We start from the raw sequence: 21,726 nt of genomic DNA, 5'->3' as shown, positions 1-21,726 counted from the left end.
AGGAAAGAATGAATGGGGCCATGTATCGTGAGATTTTGAGTGACAACCTCCTTCCATCAGCAAGGGCATTGAAGATGAAACGTGGCTGGGTCTTTCAGCATGACAATGATCCCAAACACACCGCCCGGGCAACGAAGGAGTGGCTTCGTAAGAAGCATTTCAAGGTCCTGGAGTGGCCTAGCCAGTCTCCAGATCTCAACCCCATAGAAAATCTTTGAAGGGAGTTGAAAGTCCGTGTTGCCCAGCGACAGCCCAAAAACATCACTGCTCTAGAGGAGATCTGCATGGAGGAATGGGCCAAAATACCAGCAACAGTGTGTGAAAACCTTGTGAAGACTTACAGAAAACGTTTGACCTCTGTCATTGCCAACAAAGGGTATATAACAAAGTATTGAGATGAACTTTTGTTATTGACCAAATACTTATTTTCCACCATAATTTGCAAATAAATTCTTTAAAAATCAGACAATGTGATTTTCTGGATTTTTTTTTCTCATTTTGTCTCTCATAGTTGAGGTATACCTAGGATGAAAATTACAGGCCTATCCCATCTTTTTACCTCACATACTTCTAAGCTACCTGGTCCACAAATTGCACTATGAATGTTTGCAGCAACCTTTATTACTGTGTATGTTTACGACGATGAATAAATGTATGGTCTGGGAAATAAAAAGGTAAAAGTTGTTTTGTTTGTGTGCAGTTATTTAATGACAACTACTGATGAAAAAATGTAATGAGAGGAGAGATGTAGCAGATGCACTCCCATACGAAGGTACACTAAACGGTGCGCTGAGTTTAATGAGTATGGAGTGCATTTATACAATGCTTTTATACAGAGCACTAACAGTTTTCACAGTAATGGCAGGCATGCAAGGCACAGGACTGACCTGATTGGTGTCTCGCTACCGTTGGAAAGATCAGGCAACGACTCACTGACCTGGATGTTAATGGACAACTCGCTCTGTTGAGCCACAGCTGCCCAGTCAGTCGATCATCTCACTCACATGGTCTGAAAAGTGAATTTAGAGGATACGCAGACCAGAGCCAGTCATGCTTTCTACATGGAGATGAGCTGACACAGAATCGTGAAGTGGAAAGTTTGATCTTTTATAATGCCTTCAGCAAACTTTTTGATAACAAAAGAATTTCAAACTTCATCAAATGTTTCAATGTTTTCCTTTCAGTGTAGTTATAGACCCTTGGATGTCCATGGACAGGCCGAAAGCTGCAACACCTAATTAGCGGATATAACGTTTAGGCTGTGCATGCTAACATTAGCTTATTAGCACTTAAACAAAATACAGCTGAAGGCTTATGGGAATGTCATTAGATTTGAAGGAATTTGCTTATTAAAGTACCAGACAAATAACCTGAAGATGATACTTCCATGGCAACCCACAAAATAAATGCTGAGACATTTCCATCAAAAATAACTAGATGTTATGATGCTGCAAGAGAACATCTCTGAGGATCAGGATACACCGTCTGGAAACCACGAATGTTATCCTGTCTTTTTTTTTTTTAAAGGTGTTTCAGTCTGGACCAAAGTGGTTGAGCGAACGATCGACCAACTTATTGCCACGGAGTAAACTGCTGGAATGGCTAAAAATGATACCCGAGATTCATCATACATAGTTATATTTGTACTGATTGGTTGGTTTATTTGAGTGTCCTTCACCAACTTTTGGGACATTACACAACAACAAGCCGGATTGCCAAAAGACCAGTTGTTAAACAGGCTATGGTTCAACAAATTAAGGTAAAAATAAGCAGAGATAATGTCAATACTTCCTAATTTTCCATAACAAAGAGGCGATAGCATGATGGATGCACTGTTCTCCATCTTAGTTTCTATGAATTTTTCCCCAAAAAACTTGATGAGGACAAAAATCCTATTTCAATTGTTCCCTTCCGGAGTATATGTGCCTTTCTCTGCCTGGTGTGCTTGAGTGTTTGCCACTGAGAGAAACTGCTGAGTGGTGAACCCAGCTCCGAGTGGGAGCTTGTTGGTGTTGTGCCAACACAGCAGAACAAACCATGTCATCGTCATAGCAACTGGCAGGTTGTAATCAAAGTCATGTTTATCGCAGGTCCAACATAATGAAGTAATTAGCTAGGAGTGACAACATTGACCTGTAGAAAACCCTCCGAAGCCCCATTAGTGTGTGAGGCTGGGTGAATTTAGAGTCACAGCCGCTAAATTAATAAGCAAAGTCCTGCATGATGTACTATGACATCTATCATTTATGGAGGATTATGTATTCCGCATTTAGAAACCGAAGTAATTTAGATGTTTTTGACATGCTCAGGATTGCAATTGTAACCCATTTAAAATTCACTTTGCATGGCACTGAGCAGCAAGCTCCCTCTTATGTAAGAGCGAGGTCATCATGAATAGCAGCCACTTCACATTTTGACTGCCAACACTTTTGAACAGAAATGACAAATCTGTGTGCAGTATGCTTTTGTTAAGAAGTATAATAACAGTTATATTAGCTACATACTGTGTGCTCAAAGAAACCACACATTCCACAGATGGTGAGCTCAACAGGCCTTGCAGTAGAAAATCTTCATGAAGAAGAACATTAGAGCGGCACTGGCCTTTATAAAAGCTTGTTCACACTCGCTTTATTTGATGACAGGAGAAACATTCGGCAGACAGACAGCTACAGTACGAGGATGATGCAATGACGAACTTCAGAAATGGGATTGAACCCTTTGAACTACTTTTGCTCAGAAGATGATAGTGCAGTCTTCATTTCATCAGGCCTGCTCGTTGCCTTTTCTCCCCGAGCATGAAATTAAATTAGGTGACCCTATAACAACAAAGTGCTGCCACACAGTAAACACAAAGGGAAGGGAATGCACTTATGTTCACTTGGTCACATTTATCAGCTTTTAATAGAGGTCAGGGCCTCCAAACAGGCCGAAAGTAAAAACAGAGACTGGGTGTAAAGAGGCCCTATGACGCTTTTTGGGTTTTTCTTTCCTGTAGTATATTATAGGTTGTTTTGCATGTAAATGGTCTGCAAAGGCTCTTCCACACACTCCCCCCCTGCCTGAAACTCCTCCATTGGATTCCTTTGTTTAATTCTGTAACATAATGACATCACTATCTAACAATTGCCCTCTTTGCTAGCGCTCCACAATTGTATGTGATAGGCTGAGGGGTGGGACATCTCCAAGCACTTGACAGAGCCGTCTAGCTAACCAATCAGAGCAGACAGAGCTCTGGTTTCAAACAGATGGTGAAAAGAGGTGCTGCAGCACAGTCAGCAGGAGAAAAATAAAGACCTTTTTTGAACATTAAAGTATGTAATCATGTCTCAGTGAGGCACAAAATACAAATATGAACCTGAAAATGAACATGATAGGGCCCCTTTAAGGCAAAAAGTGATGTAAGAAGTCAAATGAAACAGGATGGTAGTCAGACACATTGATACATTGAAATGCACTCACTGTTGCTGCACCTCACAGGTGTTTACACTTAAGTCTGATTAGACCTCTTCTCCACACTGATTGACATCTCCAAGTTTCTCCTGGTGGTTTTTCTTTTACAAATTATAGCTTTGCCATCATTTTTGGAGCTTTTTCACAGCAGATATCTTTGACTTGTCACAGCAGGGTAATTACAGGTGGAACTAATGCCATTCATTATGAATATTCCCCATTTTATTTTTGTCAGATGGCAAATCCACTGAGTAAGCGTGCAGAAAACCAGGATTCTGGACCGCAGCCATCGTTATTGTTAGTAGTTGCACCTGTGCTGCTTTGTACAATAAGTCATCAGTCAATACGTGAATACACCTGTTTGGGTGTGTAGGGCTTTTCACATTATAAATATATTAGTAATAATACATTTAGCTTGTGCCCTAAATCACTCCCTTGTTTACTCATTCAGTTCAGTACTCAGACGATAACACACCCATTGCATTGAGGAATTGTTCCCAGAAAATAGTGACATTTTGTGGGAATGGTTTTAACACTGTCACTGATTTCTGTGTTCCCACATACATCACAGCAAAGCTCAACTAAACCTAACCACAGGTTTAATCAGACCCTACATGAAAACATGGGGGTTGGAGGTCCTCGATGTTGGGAAACTAGATTTTTAGAAGACACTCATCCTATATTCCCTAAGTCCAACATCCCAAAGTGTAGATTCTAACATATAAGGGAAAAATATCGTAATGCGCACATCTGACTTAACTTTATACAGATCTAAATGAGTTGTCTAAATCAATAAAGACACATATTTGTGAATAACAGATTAAGAATTGATTTTCTCAACCCTCACAGATTAGTGCTGCTGCAGGTGTTTTTTAAATGAATTGCAGTAACTGGTGAAGGTGACCTACATGCAACACTTCACTCCCTACTTTGTATTAATCAAAGCCCAGTGTTGCAGCCCATTTGTGTGCAAACAGAAGGGATGTGTTAGAAACCACTTTATGTACATTTTTAAAAACACATACCAAGCGTCCAATAGGTTAATGGTATTATGCAGTCATCAATGTTTAATGGGCTTCACCTGTGTTTCCTTTTTATCTCCATATCAGCACCATCTTGTGGTCTACTTCACAGCCACACTATGTTACACTCTTCTGGTGCTTTTCAAAGTTAATCAAAGAGCATTACACCAAAATAAAATATATAGACTCATCGCAATTACTCAAAACTTAGTTAATAAGAAAACTAACCTAAACTAGCTCTTTGTTTGTGCATCTAAAATGCTAATTTCTTCAGAAGCAATTACTCCAAACCCAACTCACTTACTGTGGTTTTCTAAGCTGTGAAAACAAATTACAGATGGTTGGTTTTGTGCCTGAACATTTTTCTATAAGCAAAGCTAGATCTGGAAATCTAATTTTCCAGCTGTGGTCTTGTTATTTCAAAATACATTAACCAAAGGCAGTGTTTAAATAGCCTGGCAGAATTAGGATTGTAATAATGTAAACAAAACTAGAGACTTGTTACATCATTGCAAATAATTTATTGATTTATAGCCTATTTATGTTTTCATAAAGAATAACCTCATTTTGTTTCCTGCATTCGTCTCCACAAACGTCTTTACACATGATTAATTTGTTGACAGTGGGAATTGCAGCCCAACATGAGGAGAATGCAACTCTGTGAGATTATCCCCACAGGAATTAACTTTTACTTCCGCATCGGACCTCAACATGGTTATGAATGAACTCACAAACAGAAGCCATATCCATACTGCATAAGCCCATGGGAAATAGCTTCTGAAATTACCCCATCTCCCTAAATGATCTCCCTTAATGCCTTATGCATTCTGTGTGTAATCCAGCTGGAGCATGCTGCTGCTGCTGATACATAGTAGCCTATACATCGAAAGCATTGAGTTTGTGGAGACGGTTAATCGGCCAAATTGTGAGAGGTTTCCCCCAGAGTGCGGGCCGTATTAATCAGGAAGCAGGGTTGAGATAATTGAAAGTGTTAACCATCTAATGGAGTGCACTGCGGCTAATGAATGAGAGACTCTGCCCTGTGTTGTATACATGCCTCTAAAGGAAAGTGCTCTTTAGTTTTCACCACAGTTTTCTGCATGTTTCCATCAGCTCGCCTCTCTGGTAGCGAGCTGTCACTATGGTTTACTCACAGGGCTCTTACAACAATCACGGATTTTGGTCGAAAGAGAATAGTGGGAGGTTAATGAAAGAGTTCAAATCATTTTGTCTGAGAATGAAGCTGTGTGTGTGTGTCAGGAAGAGACGAAGGAAAGGAAACAGCCTCAGCAGAAACGCAAAGTCACTGCGAAGGACAGATTGAAAGGCAGGCAGGGGGAGCCACACAGAGAATAAGAAGTAGATAGGTTGGAGAAAGGGGTTTGAGGGAATAAAAGGAAGGCCGAAAGATAAGAGGAGAAAGGCAGAAAAAAAATCTGGAATGAAGAGTGCTGTGGAAATGCAGGAAGGCTCAAGGGTATCTGGGCCTGCACCGGCATATGGAAATTGACTGGTCAGTGAGCTATTGTGGTCTGAAGGAGACAGAAAGGAACTGGGTGGATCCAGAAGTACACAAATGGCTGAAGCTAATCTCACCTTGGTCACAAAACCCCCTCCCACAACACCTCCCACTCACCTTATGGCCTGCTGTGTGCACTTTAATTTCTTAAGGAACTTGGAGTGACGTCCCTGAGGAAGCTGCAGTAAAGAGGCAAACTTCTGACCTTAAAAACTGTTGAGATATTTCTGTGAGGAAAAAGGTGTCAGTTTAGCCACTATATCACACATCCTTCTGATTTAAAGAGGCCCCCTTACCTGTAGTGTGTTTTATAGAGTGTGCATCTAAATGGTCTGCTACGCGATAGACTAAGGGGTGGGACATCTCTACGCAGTTGACTAATCACAACAGATCCCGCCAGCTAACCAATCAGAGCAGACTGGGCTCTGGTTTCCGACAGAGGGTGAAAAGATGTGCTGCAGCACAGGCAGTATGAGAAAAATAAAGAGCTTTTTGAACATTAAAGCATGTAATCATGTCGCAGCAGAGGCACTGAATACAAATATGAAAATGAGCATTATAGGGCCCCTTTAAGGCAATATGTGATACAAGAAGTAAAAGGAAACAGGACAGCAACTTTATTCTACATCTTCAACACATACTGAGGTTTTACACCAACAAAGTATCTATAATATAAATGTGCTGGCAACTTTGATGATAAAGAGATAGTTACCAAATTATTTGGTAACCCCATATAAATAGGAAATATATTTCACAAAAGCAAAAACGAAAATTTGTTAAGCAATTCCTTCTCCCCTGTCACCCAGCCCACCGCTGAGGGACGTGCTCAGAGCAGATGATTAAAGACATGATCTCCATACTGTCATTGGGGTCATGTAACAAAACCCTGCAGTGTGCCCACAGCTGGCAGAGCAGAATGTGAGGGTGGCGCTGTATGAAGGACCTGGCTCAGAGTGATGTTTGTGCTGGCTTTGCTCCTCCGGCCTGACTCATACACACACACACACACGCACACGCACACACACACACGCACACACACACACACAATAATGACGGTAAAAGAAGCTGTTAGTGGGCCGAGGCGGCGCCATCTGCAGCCGTCACTAGGACGGGCATAAATGCAGATTCATGGCTGGAGCTATTCAACAACCATGGCTGCCATAAAGATGAGGAAGATAAATAGGGTTAAGATGCACATTAATCTGTTCTTGATTTGGATTAGCGGCTTGGTGTGCATGTGTGCAGACAGAATAAAAAAACAAGTGCTATTTTGCCTGCAGCCTCTTATGTTTATGTGCGAGATAAAGACAGGACGTAATTCTGGATGGAAAAGAGGCAGAACGGCTTTGGGGTTAAGTAAGAGACTGTCAGGCGTAAGAAGATGCTAAACCCCTTGTTGCTTTTTCATAATCTTCTTGAACTTTGGCAGTGTCATTAGGAGATAATACAGGAGAATACCAGAGATCCCCATCGATTGGCCATGCCTGCCAGATAAGGCTGATATCGACCCGAGAACAAGGTTATGATGAGCACTGTTTTCGTGCGTCTAATTTATCTGCTAATCTCAAAGTTATACAAGAATCAGGACAGATCTGGAGTATTAATAGTATTTAAAGTAGTTTATAAGCCATTTCATGAGCAAGTTTTGGAAGAAGGATGCTTACGTAAGCTTCATGGACTCCACTCAGAGGGCATGCTGGTCGTCGGAGCCAACCATTTAAGAGCGCAGGCCGTAATGAAATGTTGTTTTGGAGTGCTGCTGCAAGTAACAAATCCGTAACTTCCGCACAGCAACAGAGGAGAGCTGAAGGTCATCCTCAGCTGGGAGTTTAAGAGAAGCTCCAGCAGCCTTAATGAGCAGCGTCCTTGAGAATCACCGAGCTGAGCGAAAAACATCACTCAGCCCGCGAGAACAGAGGAAGGAGAGGATGTATAAGAGATGCTATATTCAGGGTGATTGATTGCAGATGGAAAACAGAACCCGGCAGTGTGGCTTCTTCCGGTGTTTCGGAATAATAATGAAATGAGTGAGTCACATTTCAAAGGAGACGAGAGGAACGAGAAAGAGAGGCAAGGAGAGTGTGTGTGTGTGTGTTAGAGAGAGAGAGAGAGAGAGAGAGAGAGAGAGAGGAGGTTGTGTTTTACAGCAGACAGAGCTGTGAGGCAATGAAACCATCCGTTGATAAGAGACTCTCATATTCAGCTCATCAGAGGAAGTTCATGAGAAGTGAAGGTCTCCGAGGTTAGACGGTACAACAGTAGGCGTATTCACAAACCTGTTTGCTGCCAAAACAGAATCTCTTTCCTCCCCTCCTGTGCCCTCTTCCCTTCTTTCCTCTTCCCTTTGATCGCTCTCACTTACTCTCTCCTCTTTCCTATCTGGAAATGTGAGCTACATATTATTCATGTTATTGATATCTTGGCTGTACAAAAATGTTTCCCCTAATCCAAAGAGCTTTGGAAACGCATCTCCTGGACCTGAACACTTGAAGGTCAGATTGTTTTCTGGCTGCAGATTCAGAAGCTTAGAGCGAGACTGTAAGGCGGAGGATCGGATGATCGAGAGAGGAGAGGACACTTTTAAACAAACTTTTAACAAACAACTCAGATGTATGTGTGGACTGAGGATTACTGCCCTTGGTGTTTCTTTTTCAACACCTAATCATTTCAAATGGTTGGCCTTCAAGTGGCTCCAGGTTTTAAACTTGGATTGATTTGTTGTATAAGTTAGAAAACTGTCAAGGTTTTTTCTTACAAATAAAGTCACTGCACTCATCGTTCATTGCACACTGGTACCTTAGCATTATCTAACTTTTCTACCTAAAAAAAACAATTTTGATTTAAAGGAAGACTTAATGACACACACACTTCTACACATACTGGCTTTACATGAACAGAAATAATCACTCCAACAAAGACAGGTTACAGATCCAAACAAGGGTTTCTTTAATGATCATTTGTCTTGTAAAGAATATAATACAATGACAGGACTGGAATTCATAAAGAACACACATCAATAAATATGGATAAATACTTGTGGACCACCTTCACACAGCCGTAGACGGGCTCAGTTGCTGTTATATTTGTCTGGGATCACAGTCGACATGAACACACAGGAAGCTGCAGAATGTCGTGCGGGGAAAAGAGCCAAAGAAGTGATATTTCTCTGCTGCGTGAAGCATCATCTCACTTCTGGATATCCTGCAGTGTGTGTTGAATGTCTTTGTTTTGTCTTACTGATGCAGCGGTTAAAAACAGCAGGGTGTGTGAGCAGAAGGGAGAAACTACAGGAGGGAGATGCCTCTTTTTGGATCCACTGAGGCTGCATGAATATGGTCCACAGAGGCTATACGCAAAAAACACACCCAGAGTCTAAATGGATTTTCTAAAAAAGGAAAACCTCATAGTATTTACATCACAGAGGAGAAGGAGTGGGTCATTGATTTCTGCTCTGCGTTTGTCTCTTTCATTTCTCATTCTCTCACTGAAACATCTTCCCATTCATCCATCCCAGCAGAATGCAGACGGTTTCTCCTCAATGATAAATCGTCTCAGCTCAATTTCAGAGAGAGACGAAACAGCACTGTGCTTTAGATGCTGAACAGTGAAGAGGCGATGTCAACAGGTTGAACAATAATTTTGTTTAGTCTGATGGGATGAGGATAATGATGCAAATGAAGCAAAAGGCAGCATTAGCAGTCGGTGTCTTTTTGAAAACGTGCAGCGGTCAGTCGCCGCTATTGTGCCGTCAATGCCATCGACAGACTTAATAGAAAGCCAAGACAGACAGCGTAATCATGAAATCAATAGTGTGTCTGTGTGCGACTGAGGACAGCAGCCCTCACCGCTCTTATCAGGTTGTCATTGGCGATGAGAGGAGCATTTTAATGCATCAGGTGTACAGTCACTGACAGTTGTTACAGTTCACGTGAGATTCTCAGTTTGATTTAACACTGTTTGCACAAAGGCCCGCACACATACACACAGAAATGTTCCATGTGTCACTTATTTCTCTTGATGATAAAGATGAGACACAATGTAAGGAATGGGGTTTCTTTGTTCACTCAGACTTCAGATGCATTCGTTAGCATGTTCAGCTAACTAGCTTAGTACAAACAGTTGTAACCTGACGTTACTTCAAACTGAGGGTTAGAGATTTTGCTAAAATAAGAACTAAAGAAGAAGAAGAAAACCCTGTTCCCGACTGGCATATCCACCATTGATTTTGGATGCTTTCTCTCTATTCCTCTTTCCTAAAATGTTTCATCCCAGCTACCTTCGTTTTACTTTTGCCAAACACAAAGCCATTTCTCTTAAACTGAAAGAATTTTTAAAAATGCCAATGGTAAAACAAGAAATCGATCTTTTTGTTTGTCAGACAAAGAGTGTGGCGTTATAATTACAGCCACAGGAGCTAAGAGTAACGCCTGTCTGTAAGGCTTATTTTTTCAAAGTATACACACGTTTTCAGTGGTTAATCTTCCACTATTATCAAACAGATATTTTCCCATGAGAGAAACTAAAGTTGAACTACATTGAAAACAATGAAGGGGGCTTAACCATCGATCAATTTCCACTCGCTTGCATTTCATCTATTTAAAGATGTGAATCAGGCAAAGTATCCACACACTGCATCAAGAGCCCCGAGCTTTTTGCATTGTGTTAACCTAACAGTGACCATTGTCAAATCAACATCACAAAGAAAATCAAGTGATATAAAAACACAAACACATTCATCACTCTGCTGATTGTGATCTTCTCTCAAGTTCTCTTCATTTATGCCTGGAAGGTACTTGTTATTCACTTCGAGGAGGTCTAATTAGTTTTTTGTTGTTGTTCTCTAATATTTAATTTCACACTGAGGTTTTAAGTCAGAGTTGTATAACCCTCTTCCAAGTTTTTCCTCTCACTATGACATTTTGTATTTGTTGTGTTGTTCAGTATTATATTAATATTAATGAATGCTGCAAATACCTGCTGTTGAGACACAAGCACACCCAAAGTAAATTCTGTGACAATGATGCAACCAGACACACATTTACAACTAATTTAAACAAGCTGTGCTCCCGTCGGTGCTATCTAGAGGGTAAACCAGTCACACAGTTATCTCCTCTCTGCTGAATACTTGAGCTGTGAGTAAGGGGAATAACCCGTTCACAGTTAGGAGAGGTGGCAGAGCCCGAGGAGAGGCCTGCTGGCTGCAGAGGCGTCCAATGGTTGGCCTGCTGCTCCCCTCAGGCTGCAGAGCCGGGGTTCAGCTGGCAGAAGCCTCCGGTAAGTCACTCATCTTCACAATTAAGAGTCACAATTACAAAGCCCGGTCTCTGTGTATCTGCTGCCCTCAGGGCGAGAGAGACCGAGAGGAGAGGAGAGGGGAGCGAGCCAAGGAGATGAAAAGGAGGAAAAGCAAGGACACTTCTGAGCGCGAGGGTCAATGTGTTTGAAGTTTGAAGAGCAGAAATGAGTGTGTGGAAGTGTGTGTGTTTGCATTAATTCAATGAAAAGAGTGTTGGATAGAAGCTGTGAGGAAAAGGTTGGCATTTTTAAGAAAAGCAAGAGAAAGAGAAAACAACATAGCAGTCCCAGAGGATGGGCCAAAAGCAAACAACACAACACAGCCCACACACACATTTAGGCTCCTTTGTTGTAGAAGTCAAACTTTTTAGAGTTTAATAAAAAAAAAAGAATGCATCATCTGAGGGAAATCTTTTCATAACAACTTATTAAGCATAGATCTGTGGTGTCTTTTTAGAAAGCTCGAAATCTTTGCAGAAGTAGAAGACAAGCTATAACAGCAGATTCAACTTTAGTTGCTCACTTAAATATAAACAAAGATTATTTTTTTATCTTAGCTCATTAGTTGTCCAATTTTATTATATTTTATATCCGGCCAAAATTCTGCTTTTCACTCCATAATGTTTTGGAAAGTTTTAAAAGTCACACAGCTGAATCTTTACACAGCAGTAATGACACTGTCTCTTGACATCTGCTCTGATTTGAATAACAGTGAGAGGGGCTTCTGTCTGCCCTTTCATTCAACTACCAGTGCTCCATCCATTTTTCATGACAGATAGAAAAAAAAAAGGGGTCCGTTGCAGCCTGACATCTCAGACGACAGACGGCTGTGACAGTTCTCTGGGTCTCCTGTCCGTCACCCTAACCCTTCCCCCGTCACCACAGCTCTGCAGATAATGTAACTTGTTAATTAGGCATGCAGCAGATTAATTAACCTGATACGGAGGTGTAGGTTCACTCTTCTCCGTGAGGTTGGAACGTTGTCATTGCCAAGGTGAGGAGGGACAAACAAAGGAAGGGAATTCATGCGCGCAGGGTGGAATTTCTTCCCTCAAGCGGCTTTATATAACCCGATCCTGTTCTCTTTATGAGAGACATGAAACGAGGCTGAGCAACACCAACGTTAGTCTTACACCAATAAAGAGCTGGTAAAACTGGATTTAAGTCCTTCTGCTACTTTTCTATTGTAAAAACTCATCGACAGTGAAAAGAATGTCGAGTGGGGAAGATAAATGAAAAGCAGTAAAGTGAGACGAGGAGAAGCAAAAAGCAAGAGAGGAGAAGCTGAAAGGATAAAGGTGCTGGAGTCAGTGTTTGGGACATAATCCCAGCAGCCTTAACCTCAAGTGCTGGCTTTAAAAAACACCAATTTAACCCGCAGTAAAAAGGGAAAGAGGAGGAGAGCAAAGCGCTTGTTTTATCCGTCTGGATCCTCGCTTTAAAGCAGGACACGCAGAGGAGCGAGCACAGGTGTCGCCCCCAGAAATGGGAAACCTTAATCTCTGCCGACCCTCTCTATCATCATCCTCTGGGACCTCAGCCACTGTCAACACGCTTCGCACGCACACACACACACACACACACACACACACAACACACAAACACACACACACACACACACACACCACACACACACACACACCACACACACACAAACACACACCACACACACACACACACACACACACACACACACACACACACCACACACACACACACACACACACACACACACACACACACACACACACACACACACACACACACACACACACACACACACACACACACACACACACACACAGCTTCTGCCTGATATTCATCCTCATACCTTGTGTCATCAACATTAGCTTTTCATTTTCGTGCCAGTTCCCCGTCTCATCCTGGAATAGAGGGAGGGCTCTAGTGCGCTTATATAAACAAAAGATCATATGACAAATTGTAATGTAAAAGGTAATGCTTGTAGCGTTTTAGCCTCTTTCGTCCTATTGTTTTGGTTTTGTGGCTCCTAACTTGAATGTTTTCATTCTCCGCTCTCATCAGGGTAGTTTCTAGCCAAACAGGGAGCTGTATATATCAATATACATTGTAAATAACTGAATGTGGCTACATGAAGAGCAGCAAACAGCAGACAGAGACAGTTAGCCTGCGTACATGATAGCGTTTAGCAGGTACACTCTAAAACATTTCAAACACAATAGAAAAAGCACTAAAACAGGGAAGTATTACCTCACTTCATTTACAGAGTCAGTTTTGTTTTAGGACATTTCTATAAGACAGCTAAACACAATAGTTATTTTAAAAAGACATGTGTTTGGGCATGTCATATCTTGTTCCTGACTTGTGAGGCGGCTACTGAAATAGAACCAGCTCCGTGTCTCTCATGCCGGGCTGGTAGCATTTATTTTTCCTTATCAGACCAAAGACGTGAAACTCTGTCAATGAGTTAGAGGAGCTTTGACCTGCTGCATCAACTTCATTAAGTCACAGCACATGTTCTTACAGAGACACGAACTATCAGAAAAGGCAAAGCAAACAGAGAATTGCTGAGCTGGGTTGAGACAAACTGACATCAAAGGTTTCAATTAACCCTCGAACACGTCGGGGATGGATGTCTGACACAACAAGAGCTCTGTGAGATCGACACTTCTGAATGCGACTGATGTTTGATGGAACTGAATTGATATGCAATGTGTTTTCCATTTTCCTCTGGGGGTTTAAGCATCTGATCTAAAGTAACTGTCTCACACTGACAACAAGATACAACGCTAACAATCAAATAATTCAATTACAACTGCCTCTGATTCAAAGAAAATCTATTACATCCGTTTCAGAAGAAGTCGCTTTAAGTCAAGTACAATGTCTTACAAAGAAGGAACCAAAAGCAGCAGAAATAAACACTGAGTATTTGTAAAAAATAACATGTGTTCAACAGACAAAAGGCTCAAAGTCAACAACACGGATGTCTCCCTTGACTCGTCTGATTCTGACACGGCATTTTCAGTGATGTCGTCCCTATTTATAGTTAAAACCATCTCTCCGAAGAATGTTCGGTGTGGATCTCAAAGGTTTTTTCCTTTTTTTCTCAAAAACAGGTCAGCGTAGCCCCGTGTTTCAGGTCGTCGTTGAGCTCGGAGGGGGGAGTGTAACTGGGTCGAGTTGGAGGAAAGGTGGGAGAAGGAAAAAGGTAAGACGAGAACAGAGAAAAGAAAGGTTTTTGATATTGTCCCGGTGACACCTCACAGCATCTCTGCTGGCCTTAGAGCTGACTATGGTACAGGCTGACTCAGAAAGCCAGGGGTGGAGCTAAAGGGGGAGGAAGGGGCAGTGCAGTGTAGGGAGGGGGCTTTGAGTTTTGAGCTGTAAGATGTGAAGTAGTGTTTGGGGAAATTGGGCAGGAGGAAAAGGACGACAGGCAAACCGCAGTTGGAAGCAGAGGAGAGAGTAGGAAAGCGGGTTTTTGGTTCAGACGTGGGCGTGGTTGTGGCCCTGCTCCCCCCCGTGGTGCCCCCCCTCTCTGTGGCCGTGCCTCTTGTGCTTCCTGCGCTCCCTCCTCCCCTTGTGGTGGTGGCGGCGGTAGCGGTGGGCTCGTCGGGCTGGTGGAGCAAAACAGAGAAAGACAGAAGGGATAAAAGAAAGGGCGGATTTAGTGAAGAAGTCAGAACGGGAGGAGCACTGAGATAAATCACTGACAAGCTTTCAGACAGATCAGGCGCGGGAAGGTGGAAGCAGGTACGACGAGGGGAATTGGATCAACAACAGGAAGGTCAGAACCGCTTGTTGTTTGCAGAAGGTTTAGCTGCTCACAAAACTCTGACAGAATCTGTTTGATCTCACATTCAGTAAACTGGGCGCCTTTAGCGAGAGCGCACTGAGCTAGCCACCCACACAGCCTCAGCTAAGCTCGGTCCCGGGGTGTTCTGCCAAATTAGGTTTCTCTGTCCCTTTCTGGATTTCCCCAACAAAGACATGTCATCTGCAATGAATGATAACAGTAACTCTGGGCCATGAAAACGACTCCGTCCGGAGAAAAAAAGAGTCCAAAGGAAAATCATTTGTTATCACTTTCAATAGAGGCTACATTATTTCAGGATTTCATCATTACTGTCACATTATGAGTGGAGTGGAATGAAACACAAGACTCCATTTGTTGAATATTTATATATCTCAACCCTTTATATCTCCTCTGAAAGACGTAAGAAATTATGCAGAAAAGTGAAGACATGTATTCCCTTTATTCTGTCGAAATGATTGTGGGAATTTATTTTAAGGCACAAAGGAGCCAAGGTGTGTGAAAGTTGCATAATGAAGACTTTTTTTAGACACTAAGCTAAAATAAGAGGTTGCTTCAAAAGTGATTGAACACAAACATCTGAAGATAGTATGTCCTGCATTTCCAAGTGTTTTATTCTTTATGCACAAAATCTCATTTATGATATGTTTCTATTTTTACCACACTTCCTTTCTCAGTAGGAGACGGTCACCGGTTGCAAATCATTTGTGTAAAAGTTTGAAAAAAAAGAACCTACCTTAAGCATAGAGCACTTCAAAGAGAATGCTACCACTTCTAAGTAAGGCCAGGGGAAATTCATCAAGTCTGCACCACATTCATCTTTTTGCTTGCAATTATTCATAATGAGGGAAGAAGAGCCTGAATTAGCAAGGTGACAGCAGCTCCCGAAGGCAGTGAGCGTAGGAGGTTCGTCTACTCTACCTATGGTGGTGTTTATGCTAACAACTACAAATATAAATGCAAAAAGGACCCGCCAAATGGAAACACTGCTCTAAGTGGAAGTCTAAACTTACATTTTGTGCAGATGATTTTGGGCTGGTCCCACTTCCCGTTGGCGCGGCACTTGGCTGTGGGCACGTGGCGCTGCAGGAAGCCGTCGGCGCACTGGTAACGCGCTACTGAGTGGATGTCGTAGTGGGAGCGTTTCCGACCAATCAGGAAGGCATTATCCACACTGGGCGGGAGGCCACAAAGCACTGCAAGGGGAGAGGAAGGAAACGTCATAGAATGTTAATCAGATTGTCCACTTCTGTTTATCTTTACGACATCTTGTGTTGTAAAATGAAATCTAATTATAATGATTTTCTCTTAGATTCAGCTCAGAGGTCAGATTAGATTAGATACACTTTATTAATCCCAAAAATAAAAGTATGTTGTTATCAATAGAAAGTTGTATATCTATAGAGTATCTTCTGGGTTTACATTATACAAATACACAATATAAAAATATACAGAATAATTGAGAAATCACTGTAACAGATTAGCCTATTACCAAATCAACTATAAACATAGAATATTTATATTATAAAGTGTGCAAAGTACACAAAATTGAACACAAAGAGGTCAAATTATGTACACATTTTCAGGGGTTATGGAAGGGAGGAAAAACTTTGTTTAGAATAAATTAAAGAAACTATGGAGCCGGGAGTTTCCTGCTTGCCAGAGGTGAGGTATTGTACAGGCTTATTGCTTTTGGAAGTCAATATTTTTGATCAGTGATTCCTCCTTCTTTTAGGGCGTTCCCATCTCTTGGGAAACCCCTCACACAAACATCACAGAGGGGATTTAGTGTCTGCAGGACAGCGTGTCTGTCTAAATCTGTGAGTGAGTGGGCCGCTGTCAGAGCCACTGTCAGACACATGAAGAGCAGAATCAGAGAAATGTTTCACAAGCTGAGAGGAGAGAAGACTGACGGCCGCTCAGAGACTGACAGGGTGGACAAGCCTCGGGGATACACTCAGACAACTTCACAGATATTGTAAGTCGGAGGGAGCCTGCGGGGGAGGCAGCAGGTGAATGTGTTTCTGTCATCTTTATCAACCGCTAACACCCCGTCATGGGGAAAAGTTGTAGGAGGCAGGTGGAGTAGACAAAACATTTAACACTGCAAGTTTCTTCTGATGTACTTCCCCCCCCCAAGTGCTATAGTTTTAGCACAAATACACCGGAGTCTGCTGCCATATCTACAAGGAGCTCGAGAAAAAAACGAGCGTGTTTATATTTTGGATTTGACTGATGTGTTTGTTTGATGAGCATCCCCAGGTTTATTTTCCTTCTTGTCAAAAATCCTAACTTATCTTGTACTTTACTTTTCTTTCTGAATACATTATGCCAACCTGAAACATGAAAGCCTTGCAAAAGCAACAGAGCACTTTGATATCGTTCCAAATATTATTATGAATCATGAAATGTTTTTACTCCAGCAGATATTTTGACTTATCATAGCAGGGAGCTCTAATCATTGTAACAATGGCTGGCCCTGTTCTACCTATTGCAGTGAAATACAACATTAAACAAGTTATTAGTTACACCTGTGGGGTTGCTGAACATCTGCTGTGAAAAAAAGCTTTCACACATATTTCCCCCTGGAAGTATTCAATCTTTGTGTAATTAGAGAGGTTTTATTAGCCTGGGTATCACATGGTAAAACTGGGCACCAATCAACTGCATGTGCTCCCGCAGAGCTGTTAATTCATTACACCATGGGTTAGAGTTCACATGCCTGTCATTTGTTAGTCTTTTTCACATATTTTTTGGTAAAATAAACATTTAGCAACAAAAATATTTGCAGCAACAAGTCCAGGTTTCTACGATGGCCGACAGATGCAAACGGATTACAATTTGACGAAATATGCGCAACGTCAACGAAATCCTGCAAATACAAAACGCTTCAACAATCCCAAAACACAAACAGGGACACTAAAAAGTGATGCACACAGCTGGGACTGTTGTGCTTTGTGTTTTGGCACATTTGTGTTTTTATATCTGCATTGTTTTTGAAACTGCAGCGTGTATCTTCTAATGGAAGTGTTTTGGGGAGCACATTTGCAGCTGTCGGTCACGGTAGATTTCTGTTTGAAATACTGTACATTTTCAACAAAATATCACAAGTGTTCACATTGATTATCACTCCTTACCATCTGCTACATGTGTATCATCTCTGTCCCCATCCCCATGGCGTCCAATACAAATGTAGATATAGATTACTTTATTGTCCATTAAATTAGCTAAGCTAGTGCACAAAGGGCACAACGTATAGTTTACACAGAATACAGTACAATCATGGATCTTAAAGTGTAAAAAAAAAAAAAGAAAAAAGAAAAAAGTTGATTATTTTTTTTGGTCCATTAAAATATCACGACAGAGCATGATACTCTACTATTAACGACAATAACATCTTACAGTATTTTACGTTTCCAGGTTGAGCTTCTATCAGGGATGATAGCTGGCTAACAGTCAGAAGGAATAAAGGTAGTGGAAATGAGTTTGAGGTAAAAACTTCTCTAATTTGCCGACACCAGAGCATTGCTTCCACCCTGGAATGTGATTTACACACTTCAGTGCTACAAGCGGTGATAAGAGGACTTAATCAGCAATCAGAAAATGTTTACAAACCCTCTTAATTCCCTTGTCCTTGTACTAATACCTCTTAAGTTCTTAATAGGAGAAACAATGTCATTAAATCTGATGAAAGTTTGAATGCCACATTTACAGTTTAATGCAATGTGGAAGAAAAAGGGGCGAAAAGCACTTTCCTTCTCACTTGAGACGATCACACACTCAACACAAATGAAAGGCTCAAAGGTAGTTTTCCATTAGCCCTCACCTATACACTGTTGAACGATTTCTCGCAGCGGGGGCAGGCAAAGTCAGAAGGTATTGAAGTGGGGATAAAAGAAAATGTCACTAAACTCAGGGAAAGCAAATGGAGCGGTCCGTTTCATTAGCTCCACTGCAATGGAGTTGTGTGACCTTTAGTGAATACATCAGTATTTGCATACATGGATGTCAGAAGCTGTCATAAGTTGAGTTTTTATACAGTTTTAAGTCAAATGTTTTAGATACATTCAACATGTACAGTATATTTTCTACTTTCTTGTTTATTTCTTGTCTTTAAATTTGTATGAACAATGCCATGTCTTTTTATGCTGCAGCAACACAAAAACGTCCCAAATTGGGATCAATAAAGCACTATCTTATCTTATACCCATAAGATCATGGTGGTCTTTCACTCTTTAGAGAAGAGAAAAGAAGAGAGGACGCTGAAGAGGAGAGGTGACTTACTCGTGCAGAGGAAATAGGAGATGAGATTTTAGAGTTTCTTAATATATGCATTCATATTTAAAATCTAGAAGAAATACACTGTGCGTTGCTGAATGTATCACTTACAGATGGCAACGGTGGGTATCTTTTCATGCAGTTCATTTAAGGTGGTGTACAAGCTGAAACTCCTGCATGCAGGTTACATAAGGTGTGTGTTCTCTGTCTGCCTGTGTCTCCGTGGGTGTGTCACTGAGAGTTAGAGGCTGGTTCCTCTCAGCACTCCGCCATGGCCTCAAAGCATCCGGACGCCTACTTAGGATTCTGCTACACTGAATCGGAGAGACTTGAAAGTGTGTAAGCATCTCGCTGAAACAGCTCAGGCAGCGAGGCTCACATGGAAACAGTAGATGTGGATAGATTCAGTGTTGTTTATTTAAAAAAAAAAAAACTGCGGGAGATGTTTGTGTGGATGTTTGCTGAAGAGCCACACACAGCCCAGACCACCTGCCAGATAAAAATAGCGGAACATGGTGATGATATGCGATAGACCACAGCGTGTGTTTACCACGGGATATTTAACTTGTATCTGCAAACAAACATAAGAAGTGCAATATTACATTAAAAAAATATATCAAAGAGAAAAGCACGATTCCTATAAGCTTTATTGAAATAACAGAGCAAACTAACAGGCTCCAAAGCCCCAACTTACCTCAAATTAACAAGATTTTTCAATATTTAAAAAAATCTTTTCTTCAATATCTAGGAGTGACCATTTTATGTTAAAGTATTTATTTACATATCTTCAGATGTATTGAATTTTTAGATTAGATATACCTTATTGTTCCCAAATTGGTGAATTGTTTTGTCACAGCAGCATTATGCGTTATATACGTCCTATCTGAAGAATGCTCAATGTAAAATATACAGAGGAAGTTACAATACTCTACAATTGTAGAACTTATCACTAAAAAAGAAAAGCAGAGGATACTATATACATTATAAAAGTATGCAAATTAGTTAATTTCTCTAAATCTCCACAGATAGTGTTTGGTCAGAGATTGCTGTGAGCCAATGAGCAGTGATAGCAGCTCTGTGGGGGGGGGCCTTCTTTTCTCCGTGTCTGGGTTCAAGATGTGAATTAAACCTAGTTCATTGCTCTCAGGGGTGCAATCTGAAGACTCGAGACAACTTCCTCCTCCTCTTCCTTAAACGGGCTTCTCCTGTACATTCATAATGTTTTATCAAGGTAATAAAAACTACCCAGGTAATATATGTCCCCTGTCACCTTTAGGTTTAAAACCGGTACCTTGCTGAGACGCCGAGGTCACGAGCCCTCTACTATCCCCCGACAGCAGAGACGGGAAACGTCAACTACACGGGCACCACCACATTACATTTAGTACAACCATCCTGTCACCCAACACATTTGACAGTACGCCTTTACATAAAATTTCATTCCCCCTTTATAAAAATAAATATATTCCTTTAAGAGTTGGTCGATCACAACACACACACACACACACACACCACCACCACACACACACACACACACACACACACACACACAACACACACACACCACACACACACACACACACACACACACACACACCACACCACAACACACACACACACACACACACACACACACACACCACACACACACACACACTACAGCAATTCCGGAGGTGACCACAGAGAGTCACACCCATACAATACGATTCGTACATACGTACAGGAAGTTGGAAGACTATATAGATAAATCCGACACTAAATTATCGTGACCAAACACACACATGTGTTTTCATGGTTTGTGAGGATATATCCCACGACCCACGACACTACCTACATAAGAAATCCGGTTTGGCTCTTTCATTCGTAACGTTCCCAAGGGAATCTGTTTTAGGTACCTAAAAGGCTAAGATTGGAAACATAGACCGTCTTTATCTATAAACCGTTTCGGTTGTGCAATACTAAACGTCCACAAAACCAAGTCGTCACACTAAGAGGGTGTATATTGTGGTGACGCATAACAAAAAAAACTTCGTATTTACGTTAACCGTCTCGTTTTTGAACTGAATCTGGTTCCTTTGGTTTGCAACCTCTTAAGGGTTGAGTAAAGGTCCCAACAATTCTCAGTAGGACGTGGAGATAATTTGGAGTTTCCGTGCATTTAGGTTACAATTATATTTGGGAACCAACTTAAATACAAGTCACGACTCTGCTTAGAGTTGTCAGAGTCTGTCCCTTCCTCCTCTATTTTTCCTAGGAGAACCTTGTTTGGGTGGACCTCGTTCAGAGAGGGAGTCCCCTAGGAAGAAGTAGCGACGATGTCTAGCAATGTAGGAGGTGTCGCCGCTACACAGCCGCCCCCCCCCGTCGTC

General features: G+C 41.5%; 1 protein-coding gene across 1 annotated transcript; it reads right to left on the bottom strand.

The window, feature by feature from the left end:
- Nucleotides 1-13,058: 13,058 nt before the first annotated feature.
- Nucleotides 13,059-17,110, bottom strand: LOC104966595 (neurocan core protein-like). Its single transcript, XM_010795782.1, has 3 exons — nt 16,993-17,110; nt 16,093-16,275; nt 13,059-14,882 (listed from the first exon to the last, which is right to left on the bottom strand). Exons 1-3 carry the CDS (start codon nt 17,108-17,110, stop codon nt 14,752-14,754), a joined length of 432 nt encoding a protein of 143 aa, XP_010794084.1. The 3' UTR covers nt 13,059-14,751.
- Nucleotides 17,111-21,726: the final 4,616 nt, after the last annotated feature.

The sequence above is a fragment of the Notothenia coriiceps genome, unplaced genomic scaffold (genome assembly GCF_000735185.1).
Source record: "Notothenia coriiceps isolate Sejong01 unplaced genomic scaffold, NC01 NC01_scaffold00037246, whole genome shotgun sequence".
NCBI classification, from domain to species: domain Eukaryota; kingdom Metazoa; phylum Chordata; class Actinopteri; order Perciformes; family Nototheniidae; genus Notothenia; species Notothenia coriiceps.
This window is presented reverse-complemented; position numbering and strand designations above follow the sequence as displayed.

Excerpts from the sequence above, each read along its gene's own strand:
- LOC104966595 (XM_010795782.1), bottom strand. The coding sequence starts at position 17,110 with ATGACAGAAACACATTCACCTGCTGCCTCCCCCGCAGGCTCCCTCCGA. Across the intron at positions 16,276-16,992 it reads CTGTCAGTCTCTGAGCGGCC|TGCTTTGTGGCCTCCCGCCC; the intron begins GTCAGTCTTCTC and ends CTCCCCTTGCAG. Across the intron at positions 14,883-16,092 it reads CAAAATCATCTGCACAAAAT|CCCGACGAGCCCACCGCTAC; the intron begins GTAAGTTTAGAC and ends TTGCTCCACCAG.